Source organism: Amphiura filiformis, chromosome 19, assembly GCF_039555335.1.
Source record: "Amphiura filiformis chromosome 19, Afil_fr2py, whole genome shotgun sequence".
In the NCBI taxonomy this organism is placed as follows: domain Eukaryota; kingdom Metazoa; phylum Echinodermata; class Ophiuroidea; order Amphilepidida; family Amphiuridae; genus Amphiura; species Amphiura filiformis.
The window spans coordinates 37823480-37838570 of NC_092646.1; the positions used below are offsets into that span (position 1 = coordinate 37823480).

The 15091-nt window shown below is 38.1% G+C and overlaps 2 protein-coding genes across 2 annotated transcripts in view; one reads left to right on the forward strand and one right to left on the reverse strand.

Moving 5' to 3' along the window:
• Nucleotides 1-1890: 1890 nt before the first annotated feature.
• LOC140140557 (solute carrier organic anion transporter family member 4A1-like) lies at nucleotides 1891-7911 on the reverse strand. Its single transcript, XM_072162316.1, has 6 exons — nucleotides 7180-7911; nucleotides 5778-5874; nucleotides 4524-4645; nucleotides 3703-3963; nucleotides 2579-2774; nucleotides 1891-2116 (listed from the first exon to the last, which is right to left on the reverse strand). Exons 1-6 carry the CDS (start codon nucleotides 7883-7885, stop codon nucleotides 1891-1893), a joined length of 1608 nt encoding a protein of 535 aa, XP_072018417.1. The 5' UTR covers nucleotides 7886-7911.
• Nucleotides 7912-12610: 4699 nt separating this feature from the next.
• LOC140141250 (organic cation transporter protein-like) overlaps nucleotides 12611-15091 on the forward strand; it is a 29015-nt gene continuing 26534 nt past the window's right edge. Inside the window, exon 1 of the mRNA XM_072163058.1 lies at nucleotides 12611-13460. Within this exon, the coding sequence (XP_072019159.1) occupies nucleotides 13053-13460 (408 nt within the window). The 5' untranslated portion in view covers nucleotides 12611-13052. The remainder of the gene's footprint in view (nucleotides 13461-15091) is intronic.

Genomic DNA, 15091 nt, shown 5'->3' on the forward strand with positions numbered 1-15091 from the left:
TTTGATATAATTATGAGCTCGTTTCTTATTTTTGATTAAAATCTCGAAAATTGTTATAAAATAAAGTTAGATTAGATTGTGTTGATTTACCTGATCGTTGCAGTTACATATGGAACAGGAACCATGAATGTGAACATCATTGTAACACCAAGGAGAATAAGAAATGGGATCAGGTTTGGACAGTCGTGGCTACATTTACCAATTACCGCTGTACCGTATTCGTCAGAGATATCGCCTAAGCCTGGAATACATGAACAATTCCCATATTTCTGTGAAAACAAAACGAAATATACCCTTAATATTGCTACAGGATAATGTTAAATATTAAACGGAATGTTTTAAAATAGTCAAACAATTGACCAACAATTAACCTCTCATCCACGAACCGCCAGCTGTGATTCTCAGGACACATCCGTCCCTACCAGAGTAAGAGCACAGAGCATACCTTGAGAGGACACTTGGCTCATTTGCATGGCAGTCGGACTCTCCATTGTATTTGTTTATTTGTGTATGGAGAGCAATGGCGACCCTTCATTGTATTTGTTCATTTGTGTATGGAGAGCCATTCTTGGAGCCCATGGGACTCAGGCTAGGTCCTCAGGTAGAGTCAGACGCTGTATGTACTAGAAACGCCTGTTCTTAATTCCGCGTTTATTCAATGTTAGCCTAAATTTGTATTGCCCGGCGGCCCCGCGCAATAGAAAAACCTGAATTTGTTACATACAAAGAAATGAAAATTAAAAAAAGTCGGGTTCCACCTGAGTACATATTAAATGAGTGTAGAAATTGTTCTCAAAATATTAATTAATTTAGACAAACATACGGGATATAATGAACCTTTGACATGACGCCATGATGACATGATTTTATTAGTCGTTTTATATATCACCTATACCGTGTGTCATAATTCCAGTATTTGTAATTTTATATAAGAACTAATATTTTGCATCATAAATGCGCAGGCCATATGCACAAACGAATACTAATCTTCAAGATATTAAGCTTTAGAAGACTTCAAAATAACATGTCACTAAGCAGGTCATAGGTGCTGGCCTTGTCCTATTCACCATCGAAGTGGTTACGTAATTCCCTTGGTTACCGGATCACGCTATTTTGGTATGCCTTCGAGTGCCATATACTTTACGTGGTGATTGTTTCGATCGTGGTTCACTACTCAAGTGCGTGATCTCGTTGACATAGTAACATTACGTAACTTCGATACTGAATTGTACTTGTTCATTTGTGTATGGAGAGCTCACTGACCTGAATAGAGGTCAATGGGAGAGCTTCTTTATAAGGCACAACTCCATCGATTTCAGGGCGTAGTTCATTGAACTCAACGGGCTGTTATTTGAAGTGCTTTTATGTTATTGCAAAACGGATCGTGGCGAAAGCTAATAAATAATTCATACCAGGGTTTAATTGATCCTGGGATGCAGACATTTCATTATTCGCAAACCACCGGGATTCGATATAGGTTTGCGTTGTAAATAAACATGTGAATAAGAGTGTCATCCCACTGGTAAGAGCCTGCCAGAAGATCTGTTCACTTATGACAAGGGTAGACCTGCTTGGACGTCCAAGCACCTCCTACTTAACCGTAGTTAAACGTAGTAATAATAGGTACTTCGTTTGAGACTACTGACCTAACCCAGAGCAGGTCAGATGTTATGCGTTCTTGATGGGTGCTAGGGTATTATGAAGTCATGATTCAAGCAAAACATTTAGCCTCTTGCCAAAGATCGCTGCGAAAGCCGAAATCTTGTGATCGTTTGCTCCGCAGCCGAAAGTTGATGATGATGATAATGCAATCTAACTCTAACCATAATCCAAATTCTAATGCTCACCTCAGCTCTAAAGAGTTAGACAGTCATAGTCCTATAATGATAGTCAAGGAATATCATTTTTCACATAATTATCATTAGTATAGCCTACTGTATAATCAAGCAATACCTTTAATCCATTTATATCGTCCAATTCGACTGTACATCCAGCATGACATGATGAATAATACATGACACCATCGGAGCCACACACTGCGTCAAAAGAATCTTCACACTTACAGTTTGCATTGCACGGCGCAGTCAAGTTAAATGTTCCATCGTGTCCCTGAGTTCTGGACAAAAATAAAAATTTGCAATAGAATGTTAACGTTCATGCCTTCATGTGCTTACAAACCGAATTAGTGACCATCTCTTGTTCGAAGCGGCATAGGTCAGACTCTCCAATTTTCGGTGTATTGTGTTGCTTAATTACCTTCCCAGTAAAGGGCGGTATAGCCATTTACACTTGGTTAATGTGAAGCAAACGGGATTAAGTACATGTCCTTGCCTGAGGACAATACCTTGGTCGCGATGTGACTCGAACCCGTGACCTTATGATTGCAGGTCCGATAAGCCACCGTCCTCCGCAATTGTTGTATTCTAAATATTTTTCCGTTCCGATACTTAAAATAAGAGAAATTGTGTTCTTAAAAATATTGCCCCCAGTATCATGTACCTTTTTCCTTAGTATTTTTGTGTAAAGCTGTTGTTCCCTGTCGTCGTAAAGGATCAATTTCAATACAAAAACGACTTACGTGTTTTGATACTGAACAGTCACTCCAGCAAAAGGCACATTAGAACATGACAATAAAAATCCGAAGACACATGCTCCCGATAGACATAGCACAAGGATGATGAATTTCAGTATCTGTGCGACGGTAAGATTGTATTTCATCACCACATATCCACCCACCAGGGATCCAATGATACCTGAAGGCATTACCACAAACCCTGTGGAAGAAAAATTAATCACCATCATAGATTGTCAAAAGCGATCTATGTCAGCATGAACTATCGGGAAAATCATAGATTGTCAAAAAACGGGGCTCGATTTCACACAGTTATTGTCTTTGAATGTGACTTTACCAGGACAATTGCTCACGAAAAAAAAATGCTAACATTTTTCGAAATGTGGTAAATTTTGGTCTTTAACAGACTAATGGCAGAAGCATATGGCAAATGTTGGGCAATATTGTCCGTTATGTCCCAGTATTCGCTGGCGAAGTGATGTAATAATCTGATTAATTACCATAGCAGTAGGGTACGTTGCACTACAAGCAGGTTGCACTCATCACCTGTGCATGTCTGCAATCATAGATTGAATACAATACCATTCTTTTCAAAGATCATCTTACAGGTGCGAGTGATCAACTTGATATGGTTCAATGCAACGTACTACTGAAGTGCGGTATATTCAAAAATTATTTTACCCTATTGCTATGGTAGTTAATCCGATCATTAGATCACTTCGCCAGCTAATATCGATTCAGGGGATGCACACTATAGACGAATCCAATTTTACGCATTCCTACACCTCAATGGCAGCCATAGCCGCGACGGGGACCCAGCTATCTCACCTAAACTGTGAAATGATGCGGCCTTGAAGGGTATTATAAACTGCATTCTATCACCCGTGTTACACGTAGACAAAAGAATGATGATAGTTTACAGCACAAAAGAATCTAACATCGAATTTTAAGCGGGTTTAATCCACCCAATTTGGCACTCACAACGCCTGTTTGGTGCATGCGGGGACCCTATAATGGCCGACCAAATCCTGACCATGACTTGGCTCGTTGGATTCGTTTATAGATTAGATAGGAAGAACAATATCAACATCCTATTAGTGACACCTTCCTCGCTACGCACACGAACATACCTGTGTAAAGAGCCGCATCTCCCGTTGAAAGGTTGAAAATAGACTCGATAATTTTCGGTCCAAACAACGATACAAACGAAAGCAAGAAAGCTTCTGTAATACATGCCAGATCGATGAAGAAGTAAGTAGGATTCTTTAGAAGAGTCCATACGGCGCGAGGGAAGTCGGCAACTTTGTTGACTCCAGAGGTCGTGGTATTGGATTTGAATTCGGCGCCCGATTGTGTTTCGTTAACCCGTTGCTTCTGTGCTGACTTGTAACCTTTTTGAAAGAAATGGGAATAAAATGAGACAAATCAAGCTATTAATGTAGCAATTGCTCACAGTTTGTTGAAAAACAAATCAAACTACTCTTCTTGTCATAATGATTGAGCAAAAGGAAAGTCGATGCTTTTTCTGAATCCTATCATAAGAATATTATTTTGGTATGATTTTCAACACGATATTAGCAATTTATAATTTAAGTCCTGTTTCAACTCTGTTCCCGCCATCTTGGAAAGAAACTAAAGAGGTATTTTGAAATCACATCAAAAAATCATCAAAAATATCACTGATATAAGGGGTTTATGGACAAAAGCAGTTTTTGGCGGGATGCTTATCCTATCCAAACATCCCGGCAAAAATTGCTTTTGTTGCAAACCCCCATATCGCAGTATTTTTTTTGATGATTTTTTAATGTTTTCTCAAAATTGCTCAAGTGGATGTAAGGGGTTTGCAACAAAACTCTTCATTTGTTGAGCTTATCGAGAGCTTTAGATCTGTGCACTATGCACAATAGGTTTCATATGTCGCACCATTTTGCAGCACTATATGTTTACTTACTTGGAAGGTGCCTATTGAAGCCAAGCAAAGGCACCGACACCAGCAAACATACACCAGCTGTTACTAGGAACCCAAGCCACCAGGCACCAACCCATAATGGACTGTTAGGGGTTATAGCCACACTGAAATATAATAAATAATTAAACGAGTAATCAATTAATTAATTAATTAAAACCGGTTTATAATGTTGGATAATAAGACATAAGGTTAAGTGTCTTAACGAGAATATGTGGCATTTCCTCAACTTTCCAGCCAAATCGATAGTAATAATAACCAGCATGACCAGGGACGTAACGACCGGGGATGGCAGGGGGGATTTTAAAATGTGCACCTTCATTTGTTCCGGTTTTTAGCCACACTTGTCCTAAGTTTGACCGTGTTGCAAACTGGGACGGGATTGAGACCTCCTCTGGCTTTGGATAAAGACAGCATTCTACTCTAAAAAGTAATTAACCCCCTTAAATAATGGCCATTATTCAAAAACGGGCAATTAATGCGTTGGAAGCAGAATGTATTTCTGCGTATAAGTTGACACCTCATTTGTAGCAATTGACTGAATATTGACGTCACAGCGTACATTTAAATCAATGTAGCCCAAGATTTGAAAGTTGCAGTAAATTGTATTGATTTGAATTCAGTATAATCATAATGGAAGAAAACCTGTGTAATGTTATCTGAGTGTTTGTGTATTGTTGTAAGTGCAACTTTCAAATCTGGACCTCACTACATTAAATTGACTGGTGTTTTATTGTTTTCTGGGCTATCGTATCATATGAGATGTCAAATGCGCAGAAATAAATTCGGCTACCAACGCATTTTACAGATTTGCAATACAATAGCCCGTTTTTGAATAATGACCATTAATTAATGGGGGTTAGTTACTTTTTTTTAGATGTTTATTGCGTTCGGAAAAAGATAATTTTACATACATGTAGATTTTTACCTCAGTCTTCAGTCTTCTTGTTTACCAAAATGTGTTAATTAATATGGTTAACAATTGTCAACAAGATTTTTCTGGTTTTAAGCCGAAATAATGAATTAAAATGAAGGAAACCCCACTTGCCGCTTAACTGTAGAGCCTATGGGAGATTTGGAGAATAAACCTGGGGACACCTGGGCTTTATTAATTTCTTTTACTGTAATAAAAGCACTTTTGGCTTAGTCTTTCACAGAGTGTAATTGGGTATTACCATTGGGCCAAAAATAATAAGAATTGATGGCGTCTCTATGAGCAAATCGTACATTATAACTTACTCTTCATCGGTTAATATATCAGTGTATATGTTAAGAAATTCACTTCCCAATAGAAACCCAACCGCTGGACCCAACGTTGTCGTGATGTAGAAAATACCTTCATACAATGAAATAACAAAATGTAGAACATTATAATCAAAGACAGAATTAAAAAGACTAGATTGCGTCTGACGTCATATGGCAATCAAATTCGGACAGTTTGTTTACGAGTGTCGTAATAATTGAGTTTCTGAACGCGGCGATAAATAGTGTGTGTTATGGTTAATTTTGCACATTCAAAATTGAATATCATCTTAAAAGTTAGGTCTTGGTTACAGGAAACTTTCTTTCCGATCGCGGCACCGTGTCAACAATGCCTAGAAAAGTTGCTTTTTGCCTTGTAAAAGTATCGTAACTTTCGCAATTTACTGCGATTCCTTTTCTCCGATCGGCACCAGATGAATCAACCTTCCTTTTACACACTACTAACCAATCAAGTGTCGTGGGAATTTGATTGACAATGACGTCAGACACGAATTAGTATTTTTAATTCTGTCTCAGATTATAAGGCTATAACTGTTGTGAATTGGTCGAATTATAGTATCCTGTGAGTAAATGACCACCGGATAAAATTGTTGTTGTTATTATTAAAAGGCACAATATTCTTTAAAGGGAATATTTGTAATCTATAACACAACCCCCACCCCCTGCATGGGTTTTAAATTATGCACAGTTTTGCACACAGATCAGATCTGCGTTTTTATCTATTTTGATCTTGTATAATCTCCCATATTATGACAATTTTGGGCTATTCCAGTTGCAATCCATGCACCCTCTATGGAAGACATGATCTTAATCCTCCAAATAGGGCCGGGGAGTGTACATTTCAAATGGGGTTACCTACGCCCACTGTGTGGAAGATTAAGGTCATGTGTTCTATCGGTGGTAGATTTCAACTGCAATAGCCCAATACAAGATTTCACCAGAATATAATTATTCAACATATGAAACTCTACATCTGTGCAAAATTTGGTGGTTTTCCTTCCGAGAGCACGGTTTGTTCAATATATTGTACCATATGGCTGGAATATAAAGATAAGCATCCATGCGTTATGTAATTTAAATAAAATACACCAGGTTTTCATCGATTCTCAATAATATCAGTCACACAAGTAGGTGACATGTGTACAATTATAGCACAGGGAATAAAATTCGAAACACGGGTTTATATTTTTAATATATCTTTTTTTTTTTCAAATCGGGAGAATAGGTTACACGATGCTAATCATTCTGTGACACCCTGTATCTGTATTATTAATTGTAATGTAGAAGGATGTATTTTACATGGGATTGATCCCAATCACATGATGACCATTTTCCAAAATATATGGGGGAAAGCTTTGAAAATATAAGCTAGACTTACCAGTATGGATTGCAGCGGTTCCTGGCGGAGAGTTCTCATCAATATAGGTCAGACCTAGGGTAAAGATAGAGGATGCTCCTAAAGCATGTAAGCCTTGTGCAATTATAAACACCGGGTAGTATTTACGTAGATTTTCTTCTTCGCCGTCCTCAGAACAAACATTTGGGTCTGTCCGATTGGATTCACAGGTGTCAAATTCGGCACCCTCAAAGTTGTACGGGTCCGATAGAAAATGAGGCAAAGTAAACACGATAGAACCACATGAAAATATCAGAGCACCAATGCCAAGAATTCTTGGTTTATGCGCACGCTCACCAAAATAGGTCACGAAGATGACGATGAACATGAAAAAGAAGTCGTAGGTGCTAGAGATAAAAGCACTTTCTACGCTAGTAAGCTTAAACCTGCGTTCCAGGGTTGTTATGACGAGATATACGAGTCCATTCACAGCCATTCCTTGACCGAATAGGTAAAAACATAGGCAAAACAGGTAACCTTTTGGGCTGTTAAGCCATTGTAGGAATTTTGGTCGGATTGAAAACCAGCCGTAACGCGTTTCGTCTCCATCAGTGACATCCGCATCGTCAACGCTAAAACTGGTGGTGCTGTTGTCGTCTGCTTCTTTTGTGTTTGAATTTGCTTCTTCTTTGTCGTCTGCTCTCTGTGTACTAGCATTTTTTCCCTCTAGAGCCGCCATGATGAGCATAAAGTCATGTACAATCAATCACATCATCTCAATACTCAATCGGCAATATCCGGGTTTTTTTTAGAGTGAACTTCGAGCCCATGCCAAATAACGATACACGGAATGATAGATAGATAATTTTTGTCTCTGTACAATGTCTCTAAAAATACATTGTAGCTATCTTTTGCTGGCGTAGGTTAACCACGGTCATGACGAATGGCAGGCGCCATGAAGCATTTGGTTTTCACGTCAGGATGAATGATAGGTTCAGTACTTGCTTAGTTTAATAATCACAAAGAGTAGAATTAGAACAGATTTCTCTCTCATGCCCCTTATACTCTCTAAGTGTAAAAGAGTGAAAATACTATATGTGACCGTACACGACGAATGAGCCGTAAATTCCTCCCCGGTCAATTTTGTTTTATTTCGTGTTTAGAAAATATAGCGGGGTTATGGTTTGTTGAATTTTGCTCCTTCAAAAAAATGGTAGCTTTTTTCGTTTCTACATGTGTCTCGTTTCCACATTGCTGGTAATAAATATCAAACAGTCATAATTGGCGGTCATTTCAAATCATCTCCAAGTCAACGAGCTTCAAGAATGTCCTCTTATTGTTAATTGTTGGTTATACACACCTAAACAAAATACAATGTTTTGTAACCCACCACTTGAACAGGATTTAGCCAAAGCAAACGAAGACCAGAGCTATTAAAAATTCTATAGACATCTAAGGTAGAGGCTTATTATTCTCGTCAACAATAGGATTATTTATTGGTTTAAAAGGTGTTTGACTATCAAAATGAGATAGATGTCGCGCCAACTTGAGGTAGCGATGAATACGACCTTCATGCACATTTTACACTGTAACTCAGAATACAATTTTGGACATTTACGGCTCATTCGTGCTGTACGGTCACATATTTCAAAGGATAATATACATGATACATAAGGGATAACTCTTCTTTCATGTTGTAGTGGTTACTCCACACTTTTGAGAGTGAACAATATAGCTGTCACAATCCCTGTGGAGTGGTATTTTACCACTCCAAAACGAGTTGTAAGAAAAAAAGTGGGAGCTACAAGAAAATGGGGGTCATTCAGTGTTGGAAATGCTAAAAACTGGGTGTGATTGACCGTGACAAAGTAACTTTGGCAAAAAATGGCAAAAATGTGCCAAACTTTGCCATTTTAAAGCTAAAATGGCTACTAAAACGTTAAATATGTTCAAAATGCGATCAATGCCCGCAACATTTGCAGGTTTGGTGTAAATTTATATAATAAAGAAGGTCATTGGGTGTAAGTTGAGGAAAAAAGGGATCAGATTTGCATGAAAAGGGTTCTATTTACAGGATAATAATTCGTGTCAATATATGCCTGTGCCCCCAGGCTAATAGCCCTCTCATGCACCAATCGATGCTTTGGGTGAAACTTACTGAAAATGGGCTTATGGCAGTCATAATATCCAGAATGATGTTATGTTTGACAAATTGTACAGTGGTTGCACGTCCATCGTTGAATCCTCATATACTGCCCTCACACACAGAGTCACATGAGCCTCACACTGGGTTCGATAGAGTGGAATATGGCCATGAAACTTTTGATACTTCCACTTCTTCCCGCTCACACATTTTGGGAAGTTTTAGTGGTTGCACGTCTATCGTATACTGCCCTAACACACAGAGTCACATGAGCCTCACACTGGGGTCGATAGGGTGGAATATGGCCATGAAACTTTTGATACTTCCCCTTCTTCCCGCTCACACATTTTGGGAAGTTTTAGTGGTTGCACGTCTATCGTTGAATCATTATATACTGCCATCACACACAGAGTCACCTGAGCCTCACACCTGGTGTCGATAGGGTGGAATATGGCCATGAAACTTTTGATACTTCCCCTTCTTCCCGCTCACACTTTTTGGGAAGTTTTAGTGGTTGCACGTCTATCGTTGAATCCTCATATACTGCCCTCACACACATAGTCACCTGAGCCTCACACCTGGTGTCGATAGGGTGGAATATGGCCATGAAACTTTTGATACCGTGACTTCCCCTTCTTCCCGCTCACACTTTTTGGGAAGTTTTAGTGGTTGCACGTCTATCGTTGAATCTTTATATACTGCCCTCACACAGAGAGTCACATGAGCCTCACACTGGGTTCGATAGGGTGGAATCTGGCCATGAAACTTTTGATACTTCCCCTTCTTCCCGCTCACACTTTTTTGGGAAGTTTTAGTGGTTGCACGTCTATCGTTGAATCTTTATATACTGCCCTCACACACAGAGTCACATAAGCCTCACACTGGGTTCGATAGGGTGGAATATGGCCATGAAACTTTTGATACTTCCCCTTCTTCCCGCTCACACTTTTTGGGAAGTTTTAGTGGTTGCACGTCTATCGTTGAATCTTTATGTACTGCCCTCACACACATAGTCACATGAGCCTCACACTGGGTTCGATAGGGTGGAATATGGCCATGAAACTTTTGATACTTCCCCTTCTTCCCGCTCACACTTTTTGGGAAGTTTTAGTGGTTGCACGTCTATCGTTGAATCTTTATATACTGCCCTCACACACAGAGTCACATGAGCCTCACACTGGGTTCGATAGGGTGGAATATGGCCATGAAACTTTTGATACTTCCCCTTCTTCCCGCTCACACATATTTTTGGGAAGTTTTTAGTTGCACGTCCATCGTTGAATCCTCATATACTGCCCTCACATGAGCCTCACACTGGGTGTGAGTATAAAGATCGTAGTATATCGTATTTTCTATAGTGTTTAACTACTGAAATAGTGACCGAAATTAAAGAATTGTGACACATATTTAGAAAAAGCTCTCGTTTATTAAGATATCTTTTCAATTAACAAACAATTAACAATTATCAATAAAAACTAAGAGTACAACAGGCGTACAAAACATGATTGTAATGAAAAAAAATGATGTTCGGGATATGACAGCTTCTAACGTCTATTTTTAGTGCATCATCCTAAAGCATCCTTAAGAACTAACCTGGCTCCGAGTATTTCAATATTAAATATTAAATATGTAGCATTTATGCCGCGGGAGAAAACTAAAGTGGACTATTCCATACCCCTATGGAACACCTATGGAAGACATGACCTTAATCTTAAGGGAGAGTGAGTTTCAAATGTGGTTAATTTAATTTAATGGGTTACTCTATATTGGGGCACGCATGATCACTCTAAAATGGTAAATTCAAGAAACTGTTCAAAACTAATTTATTCTGAACTTTTGTTTGTTATCTTGTTTGTTTTTGTAAACACAATGTTGCCTTGCGGCGAATTGCGTCCTAAATATCTTTTATATGTATGTATGTATTGTATCTTTAACATCATGATGAAAAGTATACATTACATTTTCAGAAAGGAAAATTTAATGCTCCAAGAAATCCAACTAGCATGGCAGATTTAAGTTTGTGTCATTAGATCATATATATAAAATTTTCATCGTTTTGGATGTTAGGGGGAAGTTGTTATGGTGAACGAAAAAAAAACCGGCCTGGAAAGTCACATTAATATTTTGGCGCTTTTCTCAACAATTGCTCATTTTTTGCATAAGTCTGCTGTACTAGTTGAATTCCTTGGATCATTTCTTTTCTGAAAATATAAGCTAATAATATACTTTTATGTTCCTATCATCATTTAATTTTTAAAGATACAATACAGAACGATGTCTAAAATTTCCCACTTTGAGTGATCCTGCATGCCACCTTAAAGCCCTAAAGTCATTTTCTTCCACAGGGGGTGTATAGATTTCAACTGGAATGGCCCAATGCTAGCCCTGCCACACGTCAAACACAAAAATATGACTGAATATGATTTTGTTGTTGCATCATAAAATCATCATTGTTTTAAAATACCGTTCATGAACTCAACAGCGCACGAGCTCTGAGATTGATACGTCCCATGCACGAGACCCGCAGGCTCAAACAAAAATAACTCTTAAAGAAAGATGACTTTATGATGTTTAACGAGGCTAATGATATTGGGTCGTGCATTGCTATGGTGAGAAAATATTAAAGGGCGCATATATTGATTTTTGTCATTTACACTACAGCAAAATCATATTCAGTGCGTCATTAAGGGATCCGGAATGAGCGTTTTGTGCGTTTTGACAGTATTTTTTGTGCGACATGAGATCACATGTGATATCAGAACTTCATTCTTCGTATTCAGAATGCAATTCGATATGTCTGATGTGCTCTAATGTCCCACAACAAATACTGTCCAAACGTTCATACCCCATCCCTTAACCGTATACGAACACTTACAAAACTTTTTAGTCAAAAAATTATATTTGTTGACTAATATAGTTTACAAAAATAATAAAAAAGGCCGATATCCAAAATATGTCACCAGAATGGAGCTAGAAAAACCACACAAAGGCCAACTTGAATTTTGAACGAGTACTTTGATAAATTTTGCTCTCAAACAGGTGCAAAATGTTTTTGACTTTTTACCCGAAATACTGTCTCGTCAACAATTATTTTGTGATGTGTTTTAGTTTCCTTAACAATTTTTATTCCTTTATATTTTGTGTTTAATGTCGTGCATAATAATGAAGAAATTATACATCGTAGTTTTCCTATTAAAATGCATGATTCTATGATTTGATAATTCCCTCAAAGCTCCTTAAAAGTTAAAGTATAAACACTAGTACTCGAGATAAGTTGAACTTGGATGAACTTAATCCATGCAAACCACCACTGTGAGACCAACTGTATAAGTGTATACGGGGTTAGAGTTAAATCGACACGCTCACAGGAGGTAACGAGAAATATGAACCGAAATACTGCTGTTACGCGTCCTCATATTATAAATTGGACACAAGAAGGAAGAACACAGAGGAATTCGTTAAGTATTTTAGATTTTCATTCAAGCTAGTTTCATAGTGCAAGTCAAGACACTGAGCAGTCCGGGTGAGCGGTGCAAAAGAGGTGTTGGAAACATTTATTTTTTGTTTGCTACCACTTGATAAAACACTGCCGATACTAAATAACTGGGAATGTGATGAATGCATGGATTCTTCGTTTTAAACTAACGACTATGATCACCGTTTGATTGTTGCAATGCTCCTTGTAGCAACTAAATCTCACAAATTTGAACGCACAAATTTGATCGCCGAGGTACTTCACCAAAGAGACAAACTGTGATCAAAAACTGCAAAAATGAAATTCGACGATATCTTGTTGACAATCGGCGAATTTGGGCCTTTCCAGATTCGTATATTTCTTCTAATCAGTTTCGCAGCCATTCCTACGGCACTTCATCATTTATCTCAGGTGTTTTTAGCCGGACAATCAGATCACTGGTGCGCCGTTCCAGAACTAGACTCCATCAATTGCACAGATGGGGGGATTATTGATGATCGACTTTGTCAAGAAGCAAAGCGAAATGCCACAATTCCTTGTACCAAATCGGATTGTACAGAATTTGCTAAATGTGATCGATATGACATATCGGAATTGTATTTTTCTCCTGGCGATATTCAGGATGTCAATTCTACCAGTTCAATTGCATGTGATGCAGGATGGGTTTACGATAGAAGTATGTATCATTCCAGTATTATTTCAGAGGTAAGGTTTTGTCATTACGTTATAATGCCTTAAATAGTTTGTTATATTTTACCAATGTTTTATGAGCAAATCGTAAAAGGCAAGAATTACCCGGTTTCTGTTAGTGCGCGAGTCAATAAAGTCCCAACTTACGCCAAGGGTATAGATTTATAAAAGTTAGTGTACATATAATTATATTTATCCACGATGAGTCCCACCTATCACGAGCTCGTGATAGTATAGTTGAAAGAAAATGCAAACACTGCTTCCATCCAGCATGACGTACTCGTGCATGACGTGTCTTCAACTGTCCATATATGTGTCACTTTCTGGAAAGCTGGACTGATTGCGGTCAGCTTGGTCACATACTCATTACTGTATGATATTACGGTGACCTAGTATCAAGGCACGGATTATGGAATGAAGCTGTATAATCCCCTAAACCGCCTGATGAAGACTTGACAATAGGCACATTTAATTTAGGCTTTAAATATCAAAAATATCCATTTTTAGTCATTTGCCATAAAATGTGTATTATATCGCGAACTTCAGAAAATCAAAATTATTTGATATCTCATGTCCCACAAAAAATAATGTCCAAACGCTCATATCAGAGCCCTGGTTTAAACTTAACTTAAAGGGACCTGTTTACATGTATATACCACTTACAAAAGTTACTTTCCGTGACATACGTATACACATGATACATGTAATATGCACGTTTATACCATGGCAACCAGAATATGATGAAGTTTAAGTCCGTAACTGCATACGCTTTATTTTGGTTGTCCTAAACTCTAAATTAAAAGAACACGAAAATAGTTCTTTCTGACATTAACAACACTTTTTTCAGGTCTACCATGGTTCTTCCCTGGAGTTCTTCATGGCCTAGTTCCAGGCACTTCCAGACCATGCATTCTTTGTAAAACCATTTAATGTTCTACATACAAAACAGTTCAAGAACCTTTTTTCTAGCAATGTATAGCCGACAATGCACATAGTTTGGTGGATGACCGAGGCCTGGGACCAAGTCTCAATCTTCACCTCATCAAAATTTTGCACTGACATTATGGATAACAATGGCCTCATCCCAATGGCACAGTTCAATAACCTCAATTAAACAATCATAGTGCAAAATTTGACCTCAAGTTGCAGAGTATGAGTTTTTGTACCCAAATTTTTAAAGGTCATTCAATGAATAAACAGAAGTATTGGAGTTAAAGAACTGTGCCCTGAAAGATGAGCATGTTGTGGATCCTAGTGTCAAAAAAGCTCATAATTTTCCGGCTCATAACCCCTTAAAATTGTAGGTATGCAATATTTTCCCTTAGGGTGGTATAAACAATAGAGTGTTTGTCTCATCTCCTTTGGTAGCTTTTGGTGGTATACCACCCATCTATAGGTCATTGCGATACACGTTTTAAATTCTGAAATCCAATCCCGCGCGCGCAGGAGAAGAAGTAAATTGAAAACCTTTACGTTATTAGGCCAATGAAAGTCAATTCCGAGTTTATCGTCCCTTTTTTTTCCCAGGTTGGTGAGGTGACTTTTTCATTTTTCATTATTTCATCAGATTTCATTAATGACCTAAAGTGCGAGTTGATTTAAAGCCACACTCATATATGTTATTTATAAACATGTTTTTATATGGG